At 35.5% G+C, this 27,081-nt stretch overlaps 1 protein-coding gene across 3 annotated transcripts in view; it reads right to left on the reverse strand.

Annotated features, from left to right (window-relative positions):
- Window positions 1-805: 805 nt before the first annotated feature.
- The window catches only part of RAP1A (RAP1A, member of RAS oncogene family), a 74,834-nt gene continuing 48,558 nt past the window's right edge, over window positions 806-27,081 (reverse strand). For all 3 annotated transcript variants that reach the window (XM_069478973.1, XM_069478975.1, XM_069478974.1), the window contains 7 exons: window positions 22,521-22,604; window positions 18,368-18,436; window positions 15,867-15,923; window positions 11,321-11,461; window positions 9,636-9,779; window positions 4,589-4,704; window positions 806-1,640 (listed from right to left, as the gene is read on the reverse strand). In XM_069478973.1, the coding sequence (XP_069335074.1) occupies window positions 4,618-4,704; window positions 9,636-9,779; window positions 11,321-11,461; window positions 15,867-15,923; window positions 18,368-18,436; window positions 22,521-22,577 (555 nt within the window). In that variant the 5' untranslated portion in view covers window positions 22,578-22,604 and the 3' untranslated portion in view covers window positions 806-1,640; window positions 4,589-4,617. The remainder of the gene's footprint in view (window positions 1,641-4,588; window positions 4,705-9,635; window positions 9,780-11,320; window positions 11,462-15,866; window positions 15,924-18,367; window positions 18,437-22,520; window positions 22,605-27,081) is intronic.

Consider the following 27,081-nt stretch of genomic DNA (forward strand, 5'->3'; position numbering starts at 1 on the left):
TAACTGACAGGTTGACCATACTCCTGGAAAATCTCAGCAAGGCATGAATACTTCTTCATACCTAGTTGCAATGAGACAGTATCTAGATCCCTGAGCAATGATTTAGACTTTCTAGGACTGGTCTCCTCCTTAATATTCGGGGACAAGGCACAGGATTTCCTAAGCTTTTTTTTTTTTTTTTTTCCCTTTTCTAGCACTTAACTGGCTGACAAGCTTTTTGCTCTACCTCTCTTTACAGAATCTATATGAGTAACATCACCCTGGGTCCATGTCCTAATTAAGCCCTATCTTTTATAAAAATGGAAATAACTGGGAAGGAAAAGAAAAGCACCACTATACAGGAAGCTAAAATTTTAACTTAGCAATCCTTTCCATATTACTACCACCATACTATTTCATAAATAGTTGAAGCAAAAGTAATTGACACATTCCTTTTATGTGTTCTAACTTTCACTCACTTCTCTCAGAAATTCTTCAATCTACTATAAAAGTTTGAAATTTTTCACATTTAACACTTCAACGGTGGGCTCATACCCAACAAATTAACAATGGCAAAAGAATTCCCTTGATGAAATTACAAGCTGTGGAAGATTTGAAATAGTAAAAGTTAAACCCTGATACAGTATTAAACTTATGTTTTTACATATAAAAATAATATACAGTGGGATATTTTATTCAATAAGATACAATCTTTAAGATCAAGAGAGAATATACAAAACTATTCTATGTAGTCTGATGTATTTTACTGTATAGTAGGAATAAATATATCTAGAACAGAAAGCGCTGAGGTCTGTTCCTAGAGAAATCACCAGTTACTTAGTATAGTTTAAAGCCAAGTGTTCTGCAGATACCAGGCAGAAAGGAGCTACTGTTGCATTTAAAACAACATGGTCATTATAAAATAAAGGCCTTAATTCTATAAACAATAACAAAAACACACAAACCAAATGAAAATGTACTAAAATTTAATCATCCATAAAAGCTGTAATTTAATCTGACAGTAAAACACAAGAAGCAATCTTAGAGTTGGTTTAGTATATTATATATTTTAGCTTTGAAAGCCATAGAAATCAGTTATCCCAGTTTTTTTCCTATAAAAGACCCATTTTTCCAAAGCATTATGCACAAACAATTTTAATTAGAATATAATGACAGATGATATTTCATAATTTTTAAATATAAAATGAAGTCAATGACTCAAAAAAGTTATCTGCTGCAATGAGTTTGAGGGGAAATTTCATAATCTATATCATTACAGATATAAAGTATAATGGTTCAACTTTTTTAGTGCTTGACAGGGAGGAATCATGATAAAAAGGTCAATATGAAATCATTTGATTATAGTAGCAATATCTAACATTTGAAATGCATCCATGCTCTTTTGTATAATCATATTAGAGTCAAGTATATTTATTTTCACATCTGTTATAACTGCTATTGCAAAGGAGAAATACTATTGTCTTATTTTCCAAGAGATATACACAGAGCAATTTTTTTTCTCCAGGGAACTTGTGCAAACCAATATAAGATCTAAATTCTTCACATAATATATAAAACAGGAGAAGCCTCTTCAGATTTATTTTTTGAAGTCTGGAATGCTGGCACTTTCCAATTAGGCAACAGTTCTTCATTCCTGTAATCTAGAACATCGAACAGATACGGATATACATATATATATGGTTAATCTCTTGATGTCAGAAGATGGTAGTAAACAAGCAGACATTCAATAATATAGAAACAAACAATGGTTTTGGCTGATCTACTAGAGAACTAACTAAACAACAAACAGCTACGGTAACAAGGCTATTTTAAATTCCCTTTAAAAATGTTTAAAAAATAAAGATAGAAGACTGAGTTCACAGGCGGGAAGTCCATAATTGATCAACTTAGCTATCCCTCAGTTTTATTATACTTAATGTTTCACATTATATCTGACAGTGCTGTTTATAAATAGGAAAACAGTGATATTTCATTTCTATCCCATTGTCATCTTATTTTTAAAACTTCCTTTTCTACCAAAGAAACGACACCTGCCTACATAAACTTTCCCTGGGACATTCTTTATTCAACCATTTTATGATTATATATACTAGGATCACCACTTCTACTACAGATTAAGGCAAGGGATGACACAGACAGAACTGATCCCCGCATTCAAAGGCAGAAGAATCACAGTTAGTCTTAATGTCAACAGAAGAGAATTAGGCTAAAGGAAGAATTCCTGATGATGAATTTCTCTCAGAGATCTTTAAATATGGGATATATAAAAAAGAGATTAACATGTTTCAATGCAATTTTGCCTAAAGGCTATATAGACAAGTTGCCCCGAAGGTTCGTGTACTCTTACTTAAAGGTTTGTAATTACTATTTAAATCTACCCTGTATCTCAGTACTTTCAAAAGTACAGGAACAACATGGCACTTCAAGTCTATAATCACAATAAAATGCACTGCAAAGTAGTCTCATTGCCAAGTCATCTATTATTTAGTATTATCAAACATCCACAGAGATCGCAGGTGACTTATTAAGTATATTGTAAGCTGAATTACATATCAGGGTCTAAGAATTTATGCAACCAGGATGAAAGTCTTATTTTCTAGGTCTAGGCCAACATATATCTCCTCTAAGGTAAAACTCATAATACACTGTCACACTGTTGGGTGTGTATGAATGAAATTTTAAAATCACAAAAGGCCAGGAGATGGCACCTTTTTCTTTAAACATAAGCCAAGAGAATAGGAAACTAAACTAGGGCCAGCCAAGGTACTGGTGTCAATGAGGCAGTCAACTATAAGAGTTCTCATTTTCCCTACCTTTCCACCCTTACCTAAACAAACACAAGCACCAGTAGTCTCAACAATAATCACTTTCAGGGAAGCTATGATTCAAAGTTACTGAATCAAGATTTCACTAAAGGCCTAAAGTAGTGGTTCCCAACCTTTCTGGTACCAGGGACTGGATGGGGCTGGGGACGGGGGATATCACAGCTCAGGTGGCAGTGCCACCCAGTTCCTAACAGGCCACGCACGGACTGGTACTGGTCTGAGGCCTGGAGGTTGGGGACTGCAGGCCTAAAGCAACCATTTGGTCAGAAGCTGTCTTTCCTAAATCTGACTATCAGAGACAATCCCAATACTCTTTTCCTCTTTCTGCCCACTTTCCTTTTAAAAAAGGGGATATAATTACTCAGTTGTTTCCCTGAAGAGAGACTCATTCATATCTCTAAGGAAACACGAATTAGTTAATTTGGAGATCTGGAAGGAATAATCTACTAAATGGACCCAAGAGACTTAAATAAGAGTTAGCGTAACCAACTCCCAAGTGGGAACAGTTTACTTTCCTCTAACTGGACTAAGTTTAGTAATATTCATATAATTAGCATAAAATTATGTCATAAATCCACACCATAAAAATATTCTTTATGATATTATTTCTGGAGTTGATGAAGTAGAAACTGTTCAGGGGATTTAAATACATAATTAAAGAAAAACAAATAAACAGTCCCCATAGGGCCTGGTCTTTCACTTGATAGGCAGCTTAAATGCTGCCACTAATTTTTCTCCAATGGGGCCACTTAATGAAAACTTAAGTGGTACTTAAAGTCAACTACTGTTTAATACTTAGAAGCCTACAGATGAACTGTTTCTATGAAAGAAGCTGATCCATACCTGAGAAGAAACAACTACCAAAACTACAATGATATACAACCACACAGTGACCCCAATGGCTCAAGTTAAAGGTTGACAATACCAGTTTTGAGGGGGATATGGAACTCATATACAACCACTATGAAAAAACGTTTTAGCTGTCTCTACTGAAGTTGTCCATATGTATAGTATATGATATGGCCATTCTATTCCTAGACATATATCCAACAGAAATGCGTGCATATGTGCACAAAGACATACATGAGAATGTGCACAGAATTATTCATATTAATTACCCAAAAGAACCCAAATGTCTACCAATAGAAGAATATATAAATATATTGCTAGTGTAGTCATACAATAAAAATGAACTATTGCTATATGTAACATGCATAATTCTCAAAAACATATTTTTTAGTGAAAAAAGTAAAATAATACTTTACATGTTTTTGTTTATGTAAAGTTCAAAGACAGGCAAAACTAATCTATGGGGTTAGAAATCAGGGCAGGGGTTACATTTGGGGAGGCGTGACTACTGTTGATACATATCAGAGTGTTCACTTTGAGATAATTCATCAAATGTCCCCTTATGTCTTTCTGTTTCAGAGGAACCACTGTTTCACTTCAATTCAGGATGAATTTGGGAGTCGCCTAGGAAGGCATTCTGTTCATTCAACCAGTATTATTTGAATACCCATTCTTTAGAAGGCACTGGGGCCTCAGTGAGCAAAACAGACTTGGTTCTTGCCCTCAGAGCTTAGAATCTCATGGGAAGCGGGCAAGTTATCCAACAGATTAATGTATCTACAAGTTATATATCACATTTACAAGTTATAGATACTTAGAAAGACTGCAATAGGTGAAATGGGAAGTGGTTAAAGTTTGGAAAAACCCAAAATAAGAGGATGAGAAAGGCATTTGTTCTGCCTTTAGCATCTTACCTGGCTCAGAGCTGCTGCTGACTACGGGCCTAGAGCAGCAGACATGATTTCTTTTTAGGCTTCTTCTTTTCCACTGGTGTTTTTCTATTTATCTGTCTGACCAGGTCATAAAATATCTAAGTAAAAACAAGAAAAAAGTACTTATTCAACCAACTTTTGAGAACTTGTTCCACAAAACAACACTGTTAACTATCATTCTGCTCTCAGACCTGTATTTTGCTGCTTTGTTTTATAGTCAGGTTTCTTAGAAGCCCCAACTGACTCTCTCAGTCAGGGTAAAGGAGGACTTACCTATTCATAATGAAGAAAATACACTTGGTCTTAGACATTCAATATCAAGTTAAGAAAAAAACTTGGTAGCGAAAACTTCAAATTTATAGAAAAATTGCAAAAAATAGCACCAAGAACTGTGTATTCTTCCCAGATTCACCGTTTAGTAACATTTTGCTACTTTTATCATTTTTTCCTCTCTCCACCCACACACCACCCACACACACACACACACACACACTCTCTCTCTCTCTCTCTTATTTTCCTAACCCTCTGAGAGTAGTCTGCATACTACAAATTCCTTAATACATGAATGTGTATTTCCTAAGAACAAGCATATTCTGTTGTAGAACATTTTAGTTACCACATTAAAGACAATTAAGCATTGATACATTACTTTGTATTATCTACAGCAGTGGTTCCCAACCTTTTTGGCACCAGGGACCAGTTTCATGGAAGATAATTTTTCCACAGACCAGGGGGGTGATGGGGGGGTAAGCTCGGGTGGTAATGCTAGTGATGGGGTGTGGCTGTGAATGTAGATGAAGCTTCTGAGGCTTAGCTTGCTGTCCCACTGCTCATCTCCTGCTATGCACCCCTTCCCCTCCAGTTTCTAAGTTTCATGGAAGACAATTTTTCCACTGATGGGGACAAGGAGGTGGAGGGTGCAGAGCTCTGTGGCCCGGTCTCTAACAGGCCATGGACCGGTACCAGTCTGCAGTCCAGGGGTTGGGGACTGCAGATCTACAGTACGAATTCCAATTTTGTCAGTTGCCCCAATAACGTCCTTTATAAGTCATTTTCCCCCACCAGGGACAAGATCCACCTAGGATTACATATTGCATTTTACTTCCTGTCACTTTAGTCTTTTTAAATCTGGAGCAGTTCCTTGGCCTTTGTCTTTAAGGACATTGTCATTTCTGAAAAATAAAAGCTAGTTATATTATAGAATTTCCCTCCATTTGCTTTGTCTAATGTTTTGTCATGATTGGACTGAGGTTATACATTTTTGGCTAAAATAGGACAAAATAGACACTGCCCCTCTCTCAAGGTATCACATGCAGAGGGACATGATTTTTGTTTGCCCCCTTTTTGGTGATGTTAATTTTGGTTAAAGTGAAAAACAGAAAAGGTCTGCTGATCCTTGATTTGAAGTGACAAATAATTATCTGTTAATACATTTTTTGAATTCATTTTTGGAAAAAAAGTTCAAAGTATCAAAGACAAAAACAATGCTTGTCTAAAGCAGATTATTTTATTTCAATAATTCTGATCTGCTTATAAAAAGTGTCACAGTGCCAGGTACGCTAAAGTGTTGAAACACAAAATAGATCAGCTGAATATGGTTCTGTGCTATGAAATGCAAACACTCATTTACTAATAAGCTGGAATAAAAACAAGTATCACAGAAGCCCCTTAGTCTTATTCATAATAAATAATGCTTTGCAAAAGTGGATAAGAAATGTACTGGCTTTACAGGGCATTATAGGGACAACTGGCAAAATATGAATATATATGCCAAACATGGATTGTGTCAATGCCAATTTTTCTGATTCTAATAATTGTGCTGTGGTTGTATAAAGAATGCCTTTGATATGAGAATACACATACTGAAATAGGGGTAAAGATATATGTTTTCTGCAAACGTGGCAAAATGTTAATAACTGGTGAATCCAGATGAAGAGTAAACAAATTTTTTTATTGTTAATTTTTATAAGTGAAATATTTTAAAATTATTATTCTACATTTATTTTAAGATAGATGGTAAACAATTATATTTCTTTAAGATGATAAACAATTAAGTATTTATTTTTTAAGATGGTCCAAAGATTATAAGACTAAATTAACTGCAAAAAAAAGAAAAAAATACTGAGTGATGTTATATATTCAAAAGCTATAAAAGCGACTGATTGTATTCTTTTCTTTCTGCCCCATCCTCCCCACTCCCATTTGCTCAAACCATTTAACTACCTATTATCTTATTTCTAAGAAAAGTTTGAAAACAGAATTTATAAACAAAATGGTAGTTTCTGTTTCGTAACTCCAAAGTCCAAGATGTTTCACAACTCTGAAGCCTTCAAGAACTCAATGTGCATAAACCACGAATGAGCTCTCATTAGTTCCCTGGGCTCAATGCATAAGTTATAATATGGAAAATAATAAAAATGTAAACTAAAACAGTAAGTTGATCAGAATTACATGTAGTTTCTATTTCAGTTTCTTCATGCTAGCCAGCTTCCCATTTCTGGTACTATACCATACAGAAAGGTTAACTGGTTTTTGTAGTATTATTCTAAATTATTTCTTTGGAAAACATTGCCTACCTCACAGCAGCAGATGGTTCAGTGATGAGGGCAAGTTCGAACTATAATATTTGGTTAGAAATGCTGAAAGTCCCCAGCCTAGGTTCTTCCTCATCTCTCTGAACTATAGAAAAATCTAAAGGGAACACAGAATAAAGTTTCTCAATCCCTCTCCCATTCCTAAGTTGGGATGTCTTGATTCCAATTATTATTCCAGCCTCAGCAAAGAACAATTAACCCTTAACACTGATGTGATTCTAGTATAGCTATATGCTACTTTCAGAATATAGCAAAAGTGGTGTCAATAAGAGTTAAAAAAATATATATCTATATCTATATATATATCTCATAGAATTAGAGGCCTCTTTAGTTAAACAGTATGTCCATGTTTGTTTTCAAATTTGAGGCCAAGAATTGAATCTTGTAAAAGTATTCCACTATCTTCGGGCATTCAAAAATCACAAAAACATTTACAAAACATAAGCGCTCTGAGGAACAATTAACTATAACAGGAATCCAGCAGCTAGATTATCAAGCTATAAAAAGACAAACAGTAAAAGAAACTCAAACTATTACACTCAAGAATTTTGAGTATGAAGTTTGTATGTTTTCCAAAAAAGTAAAGATTCTTAAGGTGACTAATGCATTTCATTTTGTGTTATTGTTTTTCCAGTTTTGTTTTATAAACCCTCATGTCAAGGGTTGACTTTAACAAGACTTCTGTGAAAAAGTAACTCTGCAGCACTGGAAACTGCGACCTAGAAGAGGTTTAGTAGCACATAGGTTCCCACAAATAGTTAATGCACTGTATGTACCCTGGCTCCCAAAGGGAGAGATCCTATGTACTGGACCCTGGCCCAACCTAGACCCAGAGAAGCCTGATTGATGGAACTTGGTGGGTGGGTACCAGTGAGAGTAAGGACAGGGGCAGCAAGAAATTAGACCCCTAAGGCCAACTATCTTGCAGATGGTGATTTCACACCACTGTTCCACTAGCCAAGCACAATCACCAATCCTAATATGTTCTTTGTCAAAATCACTTTTTTCTTTAATAGTTGTTGAAGATCCCTCAGTAGGATGTAAACTTCTTTACGGCAGGAATAGTGTCTGTCTGGATGGCTGTTACCCAGGTGCTTAAACACTGTGCCAGACAATAGTACTCAATAAATATTTGCTGAATAAATGAAATTTATAAATTTCTTGTTTTTATGTACTTGTCATGGTCTCATTTTAAAATGCAAGCTCTGGCATTCTTGATTATTTATAAAATACAGGATTTGTAGCAAGCTTCATTTTTTTCTGACAGGTGTTTGTTAGTCAAGGAAAAGTGACCTACAGACACAGGCCAGAGAGGAACAGCAAGCAGAAACACAGGACTCTGACAACCTAACCCATTCTTACTCTCATCTATGTTTAAAGTGATCTGAATTCTGACTGATTACCTGCAATGCTACAAATGGCAAGTACACAGGCAAGAGTAAAGGAAAGGGAAGGAAAGAAGCTCCTTCTGTTTTGGTTTTGTTTTTTTAAAAGGCTGATGGTAAAGTTAACAAAAGGGAACCTTTTAAGGTTTTGACTGGTGGGGATAGTTGGGAATTGCACTAATATTTTAGGGGCCCAGCACACTATTGGGCCTTTACACCTGGGCATGCAGTTTACTTGCTAAGTATTCCTGTCCACAGCTATTTTTTCAAGATAGTAGAGTGCTTAACTCAGGGTCGGGGGGGGGGGGGGGGGGAAGCACCTGTGCACCCACGGTATTAGGCCTAAAAGACTGTGTGAATTCCACATACATGTCCATACTTACACAGATTACTCACTTTGAGTATGAAGTTTGTATGTTTTCCAAAAAAGTAAAGATTCTTAAGAATGCTTATGCATTTCGTTTTGTTTTATTGTTTTTCTATTTTCCTTTCATAAACCCTCATGTCAAGGGTTGACTTTAACAAAACTGCTACAAAAAAGTAGCTCTGCTGCATTGCAAACTGCAACCCAGAAAAGGTTTAGTAGCACACAGGTTCCCAGAAACATGTAATACATTGTGCTCTGGCTCCCAAAGGGAGAGATCCTATGCACACCAATAGTTTATTATAATAACTACAATTTTTGTATTTTCCTACTTGACTTTACAATCTGTTTATACACTTCTAGATAAATAAATGTTATGATACCAAGGTGACGTAACAGTTTTCACACACTTTAAGGCATATCGCTTAGAGGCTTAGCAGGACTTTATATACATTCTTTAATTTTAAATTCCTCTTTGACAATAGGGTGAATTTAAGTGTCCTCATTAAAGCCATCAAAGTGATCTTATGCAAACTAAGATATGGTTTGTATATTATAGTGTTTTCTATCAAGTGATACAATCAAGAGTGCTTAAAAAACTTTTAAGAAAAAAATTCTGGTTGTTAACTTGAAGCAAAGGAAACTAGGAAGGCCCTTGTCCGTGCTGCCCAGCAGCTGCAGGTTACCTCATTAACGTTGATCTTTGACTTTGCAGAAGATTCTAAAAAGGCACAGTTACACCACTGTCTTGCTAAATTCTGGCCCTGTTCTTTGCCAACTACTCGCTCATCTTCCAGGTCACATTTATTGCCAACCAAAATCATTGGAACCTGTGGAAAGGAAAAAACATAAAATGAGCATTACTCATTACTTAGCCTCTTTTTATGAATAAGCAATTACCTGCCACCAACTAAAATGTATTAGGTTAGGACTGTAAGCTTTACCAAGTGCTAATAAAAACTGTATGCATGTGTGTTCCGGGGAAGGTGGAAGGAGAGGGAAGAGATTAAAAAAATATGGACGAGATCCTACTATTGATACATACATATGTTAAATTATTTTATGAAAATAATCCCCAAATTCTCATGTGGAGTACTATTAATAACTGAATTTCAAGTAGAAAAATATGAAGGAAAAGGAACCTCTTGCAACACAGAGAATAAACTTATTGGGCCTAACTGGTTTAAGTGCTTCATCTCACAGGTCCAACAAATGCCAAAAGTAGTGGCAAGACCAACGTTGTAATAGGTTCTACTTCTGTATTTGACATTTACATCTGAAGACCTATTTAGGTGAGATGTTAAGGAGGATCAAAATAAAGCCAAAAAGCAGCTATGTCTTCCCCCTTTCTCCATACCATAGTCGCTTGGCTATATCCATCTACAACTCCCTACTTCCAGTAAAACAGGTAGCTAACTATTAATTTCCTTAGTTAAAAGGTGTCCAGAGAACAAAAAGTCATTTATTTGAGGTGATAGACACTATAAAAAAGAATGAATTTAAGCGACATGGTGGACCTTCTACCTAAAATAAGCAATTATCATGAGTTAAACATACTAGACATTCACAACTCCATCTTTTCTAGCTAATTACATGGCATGAAAGAATTAACATTATCAGAGCTCAGTGATTTGCACATAATTGCCTATGAAAACAGACCTCTCTTGGATAAATTAGTCATGAGAAGGAATAAAATTATTCATTATATTGCAGTTGGTCATGAGTCATGTGGTAAAAATCCCTCCTGCCTATAATATTACTCAAGGTTAAGGTTCTGAACAGATTTATATAACTGAAAAGAACTTTCTATAGTTCAAAACTGAGGTAAATGTATAAAATATACATTTTGTTTTGCAAAAAGAAAGAAAAAAACAATAAAAACAATGTTATTCATCGAATAAGATTCTAAAATAAAATTTTAAAAAATCCATTTAATTAAAATCTTTAACATAATTCAAAGGAAAAAATACATATAAGTAAAAATGTATGATACCAATAGAATTTTACAAATAGGAACATACTTTTATGGTTCCTAATAACATTCTTTGAATACTATTTCTGACATAACTACCACCTTTCAGAGCTGGAGTCCCACTTTTTCCATGAAGTGTTCTCTGACTCCTCTTCTCTATTGCATTTTTTAGCCACATTGCACAATAAACACTTTATCACATGTCCTCATTTTCTAAACATCTCAGCATATAATCTGTAGGTTAATTTTGAAAGTTAAAATTTTTTTTTTTTGGTGACAGGGGCTCTTTTAGGGATGTGGTGGATAACTTTCAAATACTCTACTGATAGAGAAAACACACACTTTTTTATTTGGCCACAGAGAGATGGCAGTATGTCTTATAGAGACAAAAATACTTACATCTTCTGTGTCCTTAACCCGTAAAATCTGTTCCCTCAGGTCCTGTAAGTCGTTAAATGTGGACTGAGCTGTAATAGAATATACTAGTGCAAACCCTTGGCCATTCTTCATATATAAATCCCTCATTGCTGTAAATTGCTCCTGTAATTAAAAAATATGCAATTATAAACATATAAGTTTCTTGAATGTATACCAGAACAATTTAAAACGATAATCACAAGTGAACTACTACTTTTTTATTGCACGTTATCATGACAGAAAACATAAGACATAACACATAGTTTCTAGCAACTATGAGGTAACTAGAAACAATGATAATGAACTATAGAATTAGAAAGAATTCCTAACCATCTTAACTGCTTTTGTTATTTAGCAGAACTGTATATAATTCTTTTTTTATATACAGATCCTAATTAGTCTTGATCCTAAGTAATTTTATTGCAAACACACAACACAACCACTGCCCAAGTGGCAACGATCTGAAGTATAAACCCAACACTGAACTATAAAATTATTTCTGTTTTAATTTTAGGCCCATTTCCTCTTATTTGGTGACAGTCATTACTGTATAACTACAGATATTAATGTAAGAAAAAAATCTTATTTAAAAAAGTTTTGGGATTTTATATACAGTATTATGAAAGCACATATGGTAGAATATTAAAAATGTATGTATGTTGGGTCTTTGCTTTGGATCTTTGCATCTTTGGGTGCACAAACGTAATATAACACCTAAACCCACAAGGTTTCTTAAGTTTGGTGCCTTGGGTTACTGGCTCCCCATCGTCACACTACCTCTATTTCTCTATTACACCTAGTGCCAGCTGTTCCACCTCGGCTGATGCACTCCTTTTGTATTCCAGGGAGCCAGCTATCCTAGCACTCAATCATTTCCCTAGCTTCAAATTCTAGTCTTCGGTGTGCCATAGGAATATGGCTGAGCTTTCTATGCTGCTGCCAGTGCATTTTCTGGGAAAGACGTTAAAAACTGGGGGTTTCTGAGAGCTTTCATTTATAACTTTGTATATTCCGGGACAGCACCATTATGGTAACCAGTTATATTTTGCCACTGTTCAGATGCTTAATTACATAATAAATGAATTCACTTGCAAATATAATTTAAGTGTTACAAATACTAGCAATACTATTCCTATCATGTTCTCTTAAGATCATAGCCTCTGCTTATTAAATAAAAAAAAAAATAAACATATTAGGCAACCTGAGTTTTGAAAATGTAATTTAAGAATAGCCCTTACAGGACTGCTGTGGCTATTGTCACCTCCTATGGATAATGCCAACCTCCTTCTTAAGGACATTCTGCAAGATTTATCCATTCAACAAATAGCAACTGAGGGCCCTCTATGTGCCAGACATTGTCTAGGGATATACTGGTGAACAAGAGAGGCAAACATCTCTGCCCTGGAGGAGTGTACATGGAGACAAAAATAAAGTATGCAAGATAGTAAGAAATGTTACAGAGAAAAATAAAGCAGGGGAAGATAGGGAATTTCTTTTGAGGGTAGGAATAGAAAGTTATATTTCAAAAGACTGTGTTCAGGGAAGACCTCTCAGGTAATACCTGAGTAAGGATCTGAAGGAGGTAAGGGAGTAACTTCTATGGTTATATAAAGAAAGAGTATCCCAGGCAGTGTAACAGCCAATACAAAGGTGCTGAGGGAAACATGTCTAAAGTATATGAGAAGCCATAAGGAGGCTAGATTCATTGAAACAGTGTTAACTAGTGAGTACAGGAAGTGGGGCCAGAGAGGGAACAGAGAGGGCAAGGATTATCATTTAGACCTTATAGGTAAATGTAATAAAGATTTGGGCTTTTACTCTGGGCTGAATGCATAATTTAAGGTGAGAAAGACATGATCTGACTTATATTTAAATGGGATTACTGTGGTTCTTGTATTGAGAACAGTCCGAAGGAGGTCAAGAACAGAAGCAGGGAGACCAGTTTTGAAGTTACTGAAGTAATCCAGGTGAGAGATGACAGAGATAACAATTATTTAGACCAAGAGAGTGTCCTAAGATTCTAGTGATGGTATTAAGTTTTGAAGGTAAAGCCCACAAGATTTGCTCAGACTTTGGATGTACACAGAATTTAACAAAAGAGAGAGTCAAAGATGATTCCAAGGTTTAGGCACAACCAATTAAAAGGGTACTATTTACTGAGATGGGAAAGACTTTGAACAGACCTGGTCAGGGAAGGGATATCAGGAGTTCAGTCTGGACATGTTATGTTTGAGGTGCTTACTAGACACACAAACAAGAAGAGATATTGAACAGGCAGTTAGATATAGGAGTCCGAAGCTAAGAAAATAACTCAGGGATGGAGTTATATATTTAGTATGTACCAGCATACAGACTGTATTTAAAACCATCCTACCAAAACACATCTCCAAAGCAGTGTTGTTAGAAAAGAGAAGTCCAAGTATTAAACCCTGAGGTTATCCAATATTAAGAGGCTGGGGAGATAAAGAGGAATTAGGAAAGATGACTTAGGAATAACGGACGAAACAGGGCAAAAACCAGGCAAGTGTTGTTTCCTGGAATGAATAAAGGTTTTACAGTTCAGAATGGTGATTAACTAAGTCAAAAGTTGCTGAAAAGTCAACAGAGTTGAGGATATACACAAGGGAATGATTACAATGACAGATTGTGGACTTGAAGCTATGTGCAGAAGGAGCTGAAAATATGAGGGATAGTAAAAAGATGTTAGGATAAATGAACTGCAGGTTCTGATGAAGTTGAAGGGTACTAAAGGAAGTGAGATGGATAAACAAGAAGTAGTGAGTGGAGAGTGAGATACTTGGAAATGAGATTAGGGAGGTATTACAGTCGTTGGTAATCACATAGTCTAAGGTAAAACCATGGTATGAATGGCTGAAGTAGGATGGATATCAAGGAACTGACAGGCCCAGGATCATCTATGATATCCATATAGATTCTATTTGGATAGTGAAATCACCAGGAATTTTGACTTAAGCAGTGTTGGAGAGAGTGAACAAAAACCTTTAAGGAGTAAGGAGTGATCTGGGACAAGATTAATGAGCATCAGCTACTTTCCAAGTTTTATGCAAGGCACTGGGGACACAGTCAAGCAAACAGGCAGTTGTAACACAGTGTGCTGGGTGCTAGGATGGGATATGCACGTGATTTTGGAGAGCACAAAGGAAAGGTCTTGGCAGTAGAGAAGAACTTCCTTATAATTTAGAAGGCGGAAGAAGAAAGAGTGCCTTCACACTATGGAGAGGTGGTGAAAAGAAATAGAATGTATTCTTTTTAGCTACTGGGGTTTCTGAAAACAAAGGGAAATTTTCATTGATTCAGAAGCTAAGAAAATTGGAGGCTAGGGTAGAAGGATGGAGAGATATCTTGATTCAGCTGATACAAGAAATATGTAGTTCCAGTGATCCAAAGCTTCTCATTGGAATCAAGATTCATTTTCCCACAAAAAAATAGAAAAATATAGTGTAATCAGTACTATATTGGTATATATAATTGCTCTAGTCTGCATATATGCTTTTTTTTAACTATGTGAAACTTTCTCATCATTTATAAAATTATAGTGGAAAAATCTGTGCTGAATTTTAAACAACTTCTAATATTTAAGAATATCATCCATTTTAAAGTTGGGAATTGTCTAATGTATAAAGTATATGTGTATAAAGAAAAAAAAGGAAACGAAAAGCAAAAATTGCTTAATGTATATATTTTGCAAGGTAGTATAACTGGAAATCATCAGTCATTAGTAAAACAAAATTATAAAGGAAGGCAGGGCACGGTGGTGTGTGCCTGTAATCCCAGCTACTTGAGACGCTGAAGCAGGAGGATCACTTGAGCCCAGGAGTATGAGACCATCCTGGGCAACACAGCAAGACTCTGTCCCCCCCAAAAAACTAAGAAAGAAATTATATACATGACAATACTAATGAATAAAAGCAAATACACGGATTCCATACTATGTAATAGGCACTGCACCAAGTGATTTATAATCATTATCTCATTTGACCATTATAACTACCCTATGATGCACTAATGTCATCATAGTCATTTGAAGATGGGAAAAATAAGGCTCAAAATAATCTTAAAGATTTTTGCCTTCCTCAGAAAACATGTATCTATTACCAGTCCCCTTGAAAATGTCAATATGCTACTGAAAGGAAAAATAACCTTTATAAAAATGAATGACTGTGGTGTCAAGACAAAATCTTATTTAAACCTACAGAAATACCTACATTAACGAAAATTCTAGATTTAAAATAATTCTTTTTTTAAAGAACCGATAGCATAATTCTTACCTCAATACAGGGAGAAGAAACCCAACACCAGATTTTGCATGTGAACTCAATATACAATTTGACTATGATAACTGAGCATTAAATACATCACAGTGGATTTCACACATACAGAAAATTTAAGACCTACATTCAGAGAATTTGTTCTTAATCAGAATGATTACTTTTACTCAGAAGAATTATTCATGACAAAACCTGCTCACAAATTAAAATTCTATCAAAAAAAGATAAAACATCCTTACTGTCCCTGCTGTATCCAGGATTTCGAGCATACACTGTTGGCAATCGACTTCAACTTGCTGTGGGGGTGAAAAAAAGAAAAAATAAAGTAACATCAAAATGTCATTCTGTTTTCCTCCCACCTCTTCATTCAAAGTACCTATTAGCAACTACAAAGCCTTTCTCCAGCAGTTTGCTGTACTGGCTAGGAATAAACATGGTACCACAATAAAGAACAGGAATCTCAAGCACAGACTGTTAATACTATAGAAGCCAGGATGGTTAATGCTGAGTTTAGACATCTTCTGACCACTGTAATGATTTTTATTTGTTCTTACTAAAAGGCAAAAGGTCATATTTTGGAATTTAAGAAAAACTGCAATAAACAAGTATACTCATAGTTCTATTAGGAAAAAAGTATATAAATATGTATATTTATATTATCTTCAGAGAAAACAAGACACAAAAATATTAACTGGCTCAAAAAGCACACGGGAAGATTGTAGGGTAAAGAAAATTTTGCCACTTTACCACATTCAAATTGTTAAAATTTTACTAAAATATGCACAAAATGTAATACACAGGAAAATCTGAATTTAAGACATAAGGAAACATAGAAATGCTAAAATAAATAGCACTGGGCTTACACAATCCTTAAGTCTTTAAGAAAAGCTCTGTGTAAAAGGTGAAATTTTATACACTGAATTCCATTTTCCCACTGTCTTATAAGAGAAGACTGGCCTAAAGAAAGCATCATCTATCAACTGCGTGGAAAACTTTTAATAAAGAAGGGATTAAGAAAAGTGAGTTCTTCAGCATTCTAGGCACAGATCTTGCTATGCAGTTAAAGGTTTAACTAGCAACTTATTTTCAGGAAATTTCAATAAAGCAATACTGTCTTCTAAAAATAAATGTGTTAACCTAAGGACTATTTTAAACTCTGCTTCTATATTGGATCAGAGATTGAGGAGCACCACTGGTGGTGCCTTATCATCATCCCACCTCTATGGGACAAGTACGGTAACTCGTAAAATCTGTAACTGGGTGTGTTCAATGAATATGAATCACATCTATAGTTTCTCCATGTATCTTTTTTTTTTTTTTTTTTTTTTTTTTTGTTGAGACAGAGTCTCACTTTGTTGCCCAGGCTAGAGTGAGTGCCGTGGCGTCAGCCTAGCTCACAGCAACCTCAAACTCCTGGGCTTAAGCGATCCTACTGCCTCAGCCTCCCGAGTAGCTGGGACTACAGGCATGCGCCACTATGCCCGGCTAATTTTTTCTATATAGATTTTTAGGTGTCCATATAATGTCTTTCTATTTTTAGTAGAGACGGGGTCTCGCTCAGGCTGGTCTCGAACTCCTGACCTTGAGCAATCCACCCGCCTCGGCCTCCCAGAGTGCTAGGATTACAGGCGTGAGCCACCGCGCCCGGCCACTCTCCATGTATCTTTAGCACAACTTTGTGTCCAATCTGAAGACAGTGAAATTGCTCTGCCAGTACTGCTTGATAAACTAAATTAATTCAACTAAAGTTATAGCACTTAAAGGTAAATTCTAAAAAACATCTAAAAAAGCAATCCTTTCCTATCAAAGGCAGGTTTAATTTTTATTATTATTATTTTTTGGTATGTCATTGGCTACTAGTCTTTTATAGCACTGTGTTTTCCCCCTAATATACCAGGGAAATAAAATCATAAGAACTTTCCACAATCCTAGTTAGTCTTACAATTAAACAGATTATTTTTTGTCAAGATCAATTATCTAATTTTTTTCCTTTTAAACAGACTTTATTTATTAGGGCAGTTTTAGGTTCACATTAAAGTTGAGGGGAAGGTACAGAGTCAGAGACTCCCTATCCCCATACATGCACAGCGTCCCCCACTGTTAACATCTCGTACCAAAGTGGTACATCTGTTAGAACTAATGAACCTACAACGACATATCATTATCACCAGAAGTCCATAGTTTACATCAGGGTTTGCTTTTGGTATTATACATTCAATGGGTTTTGACCAATGTATGATATGTATCCCATTATAGTATCACACAGAATCTAATTCTAATTTTTTTATAGTTTAAATGTGAAGTATCTTTAGTTATTATGTAAGTAAACAAAAGTCAAAACTTTCAGTCACTGGCTAACTTTAAGCACAGAAATGATCTTAATTTTTGTTAACTAATAGTTGAGAACATACCTATACTATTTACATAAAGAGTACATTTTATGTGATTTATGTGAAAATATATAAATTTTAATATAATTTTTTCTATATTAAAAAAATTCCCCATCAGGAAAATACATACATTAAACAAGACATTACTAATCAACAACAGAACATGGAACTCTGATACCTAAGCAGTATTCTATAAGAAACATTTTATCAAAGTGAAACTTTTAAAAATAGATGTAGAACATTCGTATCATTTCTCAAAACTATTTTTAAAAAACAATTCCATGGATGATCAAGTTTTAAAGACGTAAGGAACTACTTGTAAGCATGTGTATACAAGTTTCATATTTTACCTTTCTGTAGGAATCTTCTATCGTTGGGTCATATTTTTCAACAAAAATTCCCTGAACAAACTGAACTGTCTGGGGAGAGAAAGAAAACAAGAGAAAATATAAGAACTTAAAAGAAAAATCAAACTCCCATGAAAGTTACTTAACCTCACAAAGTTGTAAAGAGTAAATAAAATTGTGAAAATTCTGGGTAAACACACAAATGTAAAGTATCACTATTATTTTTCAATATAAGTATAAATCCATAACTAAGAGCACATTTATTATAAAAGGATGTGGACATGTTAAAAATTGTCATCGATATTGCTGCTGACAGCCAGACGTGGTGGTGAGCGCCTGTAGTCCCAGATACTCAGGAGACTGAGGTAGGAGGATCACTTGAGCCCAGGAGTTTGAGGCTATACTGAGCTATGATCGTGCCACTGCACTCCAGCCTGGGCAACAAAACCGAAAAAGTGCTGCTGATACTACACTGTTAAACAGTTACTTTATTAAGTTTTGAAATACAAGGGGCCAGGCCAGGCATGGTGGCTTACACCTGTAATCCCAGCACTTTGGGAGACCGAGGTGGGAGGATCATTTGAGGCCAAGCGTTCAAGACCAGGATGGGCAACATAGTGAGACCTCGTCTCTACAAAAAATTTAAAAAATAGCCAGGTGTGATCGTGCATTCTTGCAGTCCTACATTTTTAAACAGTCTTTCTAATTGTGAGGGAAAAGAGAAGAGGGAATTTAAATTTATCGAATGTCTATTATGTTCTACGCATTGAGCTAGTCACTTTTAATTTATAATCACATTCAAATTTCACATTCACCCCAGAAATAGTTATTTTTCCCATCTGGCAGCTGAGATTCAAACATACATCTTCCTGGTTCTAAAGTCTTACTCTTTCCATTGGAAAACATTGCCTACTCATCTTTTTCAGACATTCTAGTTTTATGTCTAGGATATCTATAAGTACGTACTAGAAACTACATATTTATCATTCAGAAAATGAAAACAAGTACAGAGATAATTGTAAGATATTTCTTAGACAGCTTTAGAACAGGGTCTGTTCTATTGTTCTATTGCCTAAAACCAAGAATAAGAATGTGGACTGAGGTCATTTACACTTAAATTACTCAGAGGAATATTTTATACACTATTTTAGCTTGAGCTAAACAGATTAACTTGAATATAGTAAACTTAAATTTCTTTCTCCTACTAAGCTCCTATTATTTGAAGGAAGTTCAGGCTTTAATCATGCCAAAATTTTTATCAAGGATTCAATCACCTCATTGTCTCAGAATGACACATAATTTCAATATAAAAGGCAGTCTAATATGGTTTCCTAATATGCTTTAGACTAGAGCAGAGGTTCTCAAAATATGGTCCAGGGCAGAGGCTCCCAGAAGTCAAACTGTTTTCTTTAATAACACTAAAATGTACTCTTCTTCTCTCATAAGTTTACAGTGGAGCTTTCCAAATGGTATAGAACATGTACTATTGCAAGAGATTGGATGCAAAAGCAGGCATGCTTCTATAAACCAGACATTAATAAGGCTTGCAAAAATGCAAAGCAATCACATGATTCTCACTTTTCTTACTAAAAGTAATCTTTCATTACTCCTCTGAATCCTAAGCTAACTCTCAATTCTCAGGGACATCTCATTCACTCATATAGATTATAATTTTATGCCTTTGGTTTCTATACTGGATCCCCTCTCGTCTTCCTCTCCTTTAACATTATTTTGCTCTCCACTGGATTCTTGCCTCCAACATACGAACATGCTCTACCATCTCCAATCCTAAAACAAAACCAAAAACCTCCCATAACTCCATGATTCCTTCAGCTTCTGCCCCTCTTTTCTGTTCCCTCTCATAATCAGTTTTTAACTGTCTATATTCCATTTCCTCAGCAATTGTTTACTCTTCACCCCTGCCCCCCATAAGGTTATGGCACCATTACCTGATTGAAGCTGCTTCTTTAATCACTTTCTTCTACACCTCCATGTTTCCACTCACCTCTTTCCTTTTTGTTACTTGATTTCTGAGCAGTCAAGTAAAGATACATTCTTCCATGCTAGACCCTCCAATCCTACCTACTCTCTGAAGGTTGAGAGGTACTCAGAGCTCAAATCTGAGCTCTGCTCTTCACTTCTCTCTCTAGTCTCTCCCTAGACAACCTCATTCATCCCTATGGATTTTTTAGAAAAAATTATCTTGCTTATTTTTGAAAAGATAACTCATGGACATAGGACCAAATTCAAAAGGCACAAAAGGCTATGCAGAGGTAACTAAGCTTACCTACCACCCTTGTTCCCAGCTACCCAACCCCACTCCCAGGGAAGCAAATGATGTTATCCATATCTTATTTAATCTTGCAGAGATATTCCATGTATTTTATAGGCATTTCCCCTTGAACTCCCACCTTTTTTAAAAAATAAAACACAAATCATAGTCTATGTTGTTTAGTACTTTTTTTCTCTCTAAATAATACATTTTGAATATCATTACATATCAGTGTATGTACAGCTGTGGCATTCTTTTTAATGGCTGTATAGCAGTCTACTCTGAATATTAAATTTACTTAACTAGCCCCCTTATGGCAGGCATTTAGGTTGTCTCTAAACTCTTGTCATTATAAAGAATGTTGCCATGAATATCCTTTACCATGTCATTTTGCACCTGTGGACTTATGTGTGGGATAAATTGCCAGAGAGGGAATTGCTGAACTGAAAGTTAAATGCAGCCTCCTCACTTTGGGAGGCTGAGGTGGAAGGATAGCTTGAGGCCAGAAGTTTGAGACCAGCCTGGGCAACACAGCAAGGCTTTATCTCTACAAAAATAATAAAAAAATATATAACAAGAAAAAATAATTAGCCAGGCATGGTGGCATGCACCTGTGGTCCCAGCTACTCAGGAGGCTGAGGTGGGAGGATTGCTTGAGCCTGGGAGTTTGCAGCGAGCTATGATGATGCCACTGCACTCTACTCTGGCCCTGGTGATAGAGCAAGACTTTGTCTAAAAAAAAAAAAAATAAGAAAGAAAGAAAAGACAAGACAAGACAAAAACAAAGTTACATATAACTGAGATGACAGATATTCTCAAACATTTTCCAGAGGTACTAATTTACACTCCTAACAGTAATGTAACTCTCATGAAATTAAATATCATCGATAGGTTGATGGCACCTATATCACATCACAAGCCCCTCTTTTAAGCTTGTATCTTAAAGATCCATTTGTTTATGGACACATTTACTTGAACTTCCCAAAAACATAAAATTTGACATGACTCTTTGAGTTTTTACCCTCGCTGCTCATTCTCCAGTGTTTTCCTTCTCTTGTTAACCATTCATAAAATTAGTAGGTCAAACAAGAAACTTGGGAGTTTTTCTTGACAGCTCCTTCTTAGTCCTCCTATCAATCCAGCACTAAATTATGTCTGTCCTATCACCTATTCAATCCTCAACCATCTACCTGTCTTTTCTTCACTGCCATGGCCCTAACCCAATCTGTCATAAACAATAATCTGGTGTACTGCATTAATACCCAATTTGTCTCTCACATCCACTCTGTCTCTCTTCTAAATTACTCTGTATTTTTCTTTCAGGGTATCTCTCTCACAGTTATAATCCAGTAGTTCTGTATTTAATTGTATATTTATCACCGTTCCTCCTCTATCATGTAAGCTCTATGAGAGATTGTGATTGTTTTTGTTCACTGTTGTGATCCTAGAGTCTGACACTGTAGAAGCTCAATAATTATTTACTGAATGAATACAGCATGTATACAAAACATAACCTTCTTTCCATGTAAGTCTGGGGTGGAGGTAGAGGAGGAACTATCTCACTAGAATCTGTAATAATCAGTTTCCCCCACTGGAATGTAAATTCCTTAAAAATGAGAACAATCTTATTCCTCTTTGAATCATGAGCATTGGTGCTTGACCTGTGAGGCCAATAAATATCTGGTAAATGAAAGAATAAATGAATCAGCATTATAAAACTACACGTGTGGTTACTAAATGATTTCCTGTCCTTTGTGGGCCAGACACTAGGTATATAAAAATAATGCCACCTTTTGTCTTTAGTGACTAGAAGTCTGAAAGCAAGCAAATTTCAAAGTTCTTCTTGCATTATACTAATTAGATGTAGTTAGGTGACTAACTTACCAGAGCAGACTTCCCAACGCCTCCTGAACCAAGGACCACTAGCTTGTACTCACGCATGATGTGGACAGTTTAAATACTGATAATCTGAAAACAAAAAATAAAAATCAAAGATTAAAAAATAAGCTAAGAACATCCCAAGAATGGACAAGTAGTACATCAAATACAGGATTTTGTTTGTTTTGTTTTGTTTTCCCCGTAAGACTATCAAGGGCACAACAGAGGCTACACAGCAAAAACCACATAGATTTTTAACAAGTTTATAAAACTATTGCCAGACACTTTAATTCACTAAAGATCATCTTTGACTAGGCAACTCTTACCCTGTTCATGTTACTTTTAAGAGTGTTTGATCAGAAACCAAGATGACTAAAACCAATAGTTGCCTTAGAACTATTACCATGAACCCAGTTCTTGGCAAAGCTTTCATTTAAACAACCTATATACTTTTTTGAAATGTTCACTCATGAGCTTTAATATAATGTACATGCTATTTTATTTGCTTAAAATATCCTATAGTAATTCTCTGCTATTTTGTTCATTATTGTATTACAGGTGAACCATGTAAAATGTCACCTTGAAAATTATTAGTATGCAAACAGAAGATCAGAAGAAACCGGTAAACTCTATAGGTAGGTAAAATATTCTATAAGGCCCAAATTGCTAGAGAAAATAAAAGGAATAAACTTTATTTTTTATCTCCATGGTTATCTTAAAAGGCAAAAAGGCAGAAAATAATTTTCAACAGCCACGATGCAGAAACTAGGAATAGGCTTTTCAATTTGCAGTAATAGCTAGAACATCGAACAAAAAATATGAAACTGTTTTTAGACACTGGACAATAAACAGTGTAGGACTGTAATTTCTGAGATTTACAAAAGAAATAAAGTGAAATCTAGCTTCCTTGGTTTTCTGCTTAGAGGCACTTTGCAGACTGTGGTGCAGGGAGAAATAACTTAAGCAGAGCTTAGAAGTATACCAGGGAAGTGAGAGTCATACACAGAAAGTTCCAGAACCTGCACAGGGATCCACTTCAGTCTGTGGCCAAGCACTACACTGGGCACAGAGATTGAGACTCCACGAGGTAAGGCAAAGAAAAAGTGGAGATCTATATGTGGAACAATTCCCAGAATTCATATGGTTCTGATTAGAAAAATCTTCCTTGTTGAAAAACCAGGAATTCACTAGAAACCTAAGAAGATTTATACTTTAGCAGCATGGGTAAACAAGCCCTAGAGTAAACGATACTATAGACGATTCCTAACAAAGCTTACAACAAGCCTCAAAAACATGGAGTTGATCTACAAATAACTCAACTGCCTGTCAGAACAAAGTCCAAAATTCTTTTTAAAAAGTAGAAAAAAAAAATTTCACCACTCAACAATATAAAATTAGCAATGTCTTGCATCCAATCAAAAATTAATAGACATGTGAAGAAGAAAGAAAATATGACCTGAAACCAGGGTGAAGTCAACTGAAACAGAAATGAGTTGATGAAATTAGTCAATGAGGACTCTAAAACTGCTATTATATAGTCAAGGATTTCAAGGAAAACATAATGAAGAGAGAAATGGTAGACATAAGAAAGAGAACCAAAAAGAACTTCTAGTATTCAGAAACACTATCTGTAATGGAAATATCACTGGATGAGATTAACAATATATTAAATACCGCAGAAGGAAGTTCAGAGGATCTGAAGACACAGCAATAGAAAGCACCCAAAGCTAAACATAGTTAAAAGGTGATGAGAATAAGGGAAAGTGGTGGGAGGAAGAGAGGAGAAAAGGAAGAAAAAAAGCAAGGGTAGAGGGGTGTGGGGTGGATAGAAGAAGAAAGAAAAGAATAGGACTACAGGACAATATCAAGCTATCAAGTAGTCTAATATATGTATAACTGGAATGGGGGGCAGTGGTAGTATTTAAAGTAATAATGACAAAACATTTTCCAAATTTGATAAAAACTATATAACCACAGATCCAAGAAATTCAATGAGCCATCTCCTCAAGGAGTATAAATCAAAGCAAGGCACAATAATCAAATTCCTGAAAAGCTGTCAAAAAGAAAAATCTTACAAGAAGCCAAGGGGAAAAAAAGTTTAGATAGAAAAATAGTTAGAACTGTTAAGAAAATATGTACACTTCAGAAGTTATGCAAGACAGTAGAAAATGAAACAACAACTTTAAAATGCTTAAACAAAAAAAAGGTCAACCTAGAATGTTAAATACAATGAATATATCATTCATAAATTAGAATAAAGATTTTTTTCTAAACACAATTTTAGAAATTGCTGGGGGGAGGGAATAAGTTCATCAGCACACACTCAAAATGGTGAATAAGAATAAATGTATCACCATCAAATTGGTATTAACTGATCAACACTTAAGTGTACATATAGTAATAACATTCAACGGGTGTCGGGCAGATGAGAGGGGGAAGGAGGGGATGGGTATATACACACTTAATGGGTGGAGTGCACACCATCTGGGGGATGGACACGCTTGAAGCTCTGACTTGAATGGGGCAAGAGCAATATACATAACCTAAACATTTGTACCCCCGTAATATGCTGAAATAAAAAAAATTAAAAAATAAATAAATCTAAAAGATTTTTTTTACCACTTAAAGCAAAAATAACAGAGTTTACAACACATGTATAAGTAAAATATATTACAACGATAGCAGAAGAAAAAGAGAGAAATGTAAGCATACTGAAAGTTCTTAGATTATATTTTAAGTAATACAATGTTATTTGAAAGTGAATTGCCATGTTAAAGAAGCTTATTGTAAGTCCTAGAGCAACCACTAAAAGAGGAGGCATAACTAATAATCCAAAAGTTGAGATAAAATGAAATATTAAAAAACCCCAAAATATCAGCTCATCCAAAAGAAAGCATGAAAAATGCAAACAAATAAGCAAAACAGGCCGGGCGCGGTGGCTCACGCCTGTAATCCTAGCACTCTGGGAGGCCGAGGCGGGTGGATCGCTCGAGGTCAGGAGTTCGAGACCAGCCTGAGCAAGAGTGAGACCCCGTCTCTACTAAAAATAGAAATTATATGGACAACTAAAATATATATATATACAAAAAATTAGCCGGGCATGGTGGCGCATGCCTGTAGTCCCAGCTACTCGGGAGGCTGAGGCAGGAGGATCGCTTGAGCCCAGGAGTTTGAGGTTGCTGTGAGCTAGGCTGAAGCCACGGCACTCACTCTAGCCCGGGCAACAGAGTGAGACTCTGTCTCAAAAAAAAAAAAAAAAAAAAAAAAAAAAAAAAAAAAAAAAAAAAAAACAAATAAGCAAAACAGAGCAAGTAAAAGATAGGATAAATATAAAACAAATAACAGGATGGTAGAAATAAAAGGAAATCATATCATTACATTAAATGTCAATTGTCTAAGCATTTCAATTCAAAGGCAAGATCAAAAAAAGCAAGATCTAAGTGTTGCTTCAAGAAACAAACATTAAATAAGGATACAGAAAAAGTAAGAGTAACATCTATTGGTAACAAAGTCACAGTTGCTAATATTACTATTGTGCTTTATTGGTTGTATTCAGAATAGAAGGAAATACTAAATTTCATTCAGAGGTTAGTGGAAAAAAGGAGAGAGATATATATATATATATGTTTATATAATATATTTTTTTCCCCTATACTAGTGCTGGGAGCCCTGGATTAGGAATCCCTATCTATGGCCAGGCGCAGTGGCTCATGCCTGTAATCCTAGCACTTTGGGAGGCCAGGGTGGGAGGATGGCTTGAGGCCAGGAGTTTGAGTCCAGCCTGGGCATTATAGCAAGACTCCACAAAAAATAATAATAAAAAAATAGCCAGGTGTGGTGGCATGTGCCTGTAGTCCTAGCTACTTGGGAGACTGAGGTGGGAGGATCACTTGAGCCCAGGAGTTGGAGGTTGCAGTGAGCTATGATTACGCCACTGAGACAGAGCAAGACCCTGTCTAAAAAAAAAAAAAGAATCTTTACCTATTTTAAGCAGTTAGCATTTTAGGTTTCTGCATCTATTGATGCCATATGGCTTTTCATTTTATTCTATCAATATGTCTGCTCTCACCACTTCTATTCAACATTGTACTAAGCTAGGCATAGTAGGTTCTACCTAGCCTATGCAAAGAGAAGAAGTAAAACTATCTTCATTCACAGATGACCTAATCCTGTATGTAGAAGATCCTAAGGAATATACAAAAAAGCTACCAGACTAATAAGTGAATTTAGCAAGGCTGCAGGATAAAAGGTTGACAGAAAAAAAGCAATGGATCTCATATTCCATACAATGTAATGGTGGTCTATCATAAGATTATAATACTGTATTTTTATCATACCTATTCTATGTTTAGATACCTTTAGATACACATATATTTACCATTATGTTAAAATGGCCCACATTATTCAGTACAGTAACATGTTGTACAGGTTTGTAGCCTAGGAGCAATAAGCTGCTATGCCATACACAGCCCAGGTGTATAGTAGGCTATACCATCAAGGTTTGCATAAATACACTCTATGAGATTATAGTACAAGGACACAATTGCCTAATGACACATTTCTCAGA

The sequence above is a fragment of the Eulemur rufifrons genome, chromosome 8 (assembly GCF_041146395.1).
Source record: "Eulemur rufifrons isolate Redbay chromosome 8, OSU_ERuf_1, whole genome shotgun sequence".
NCBI classification, from domain to species: Eukaryota; Metazoa; Chordata; class Mammalia; order Primates; family Lemuridae; genus Eulemur; species Eulemur rufifrons.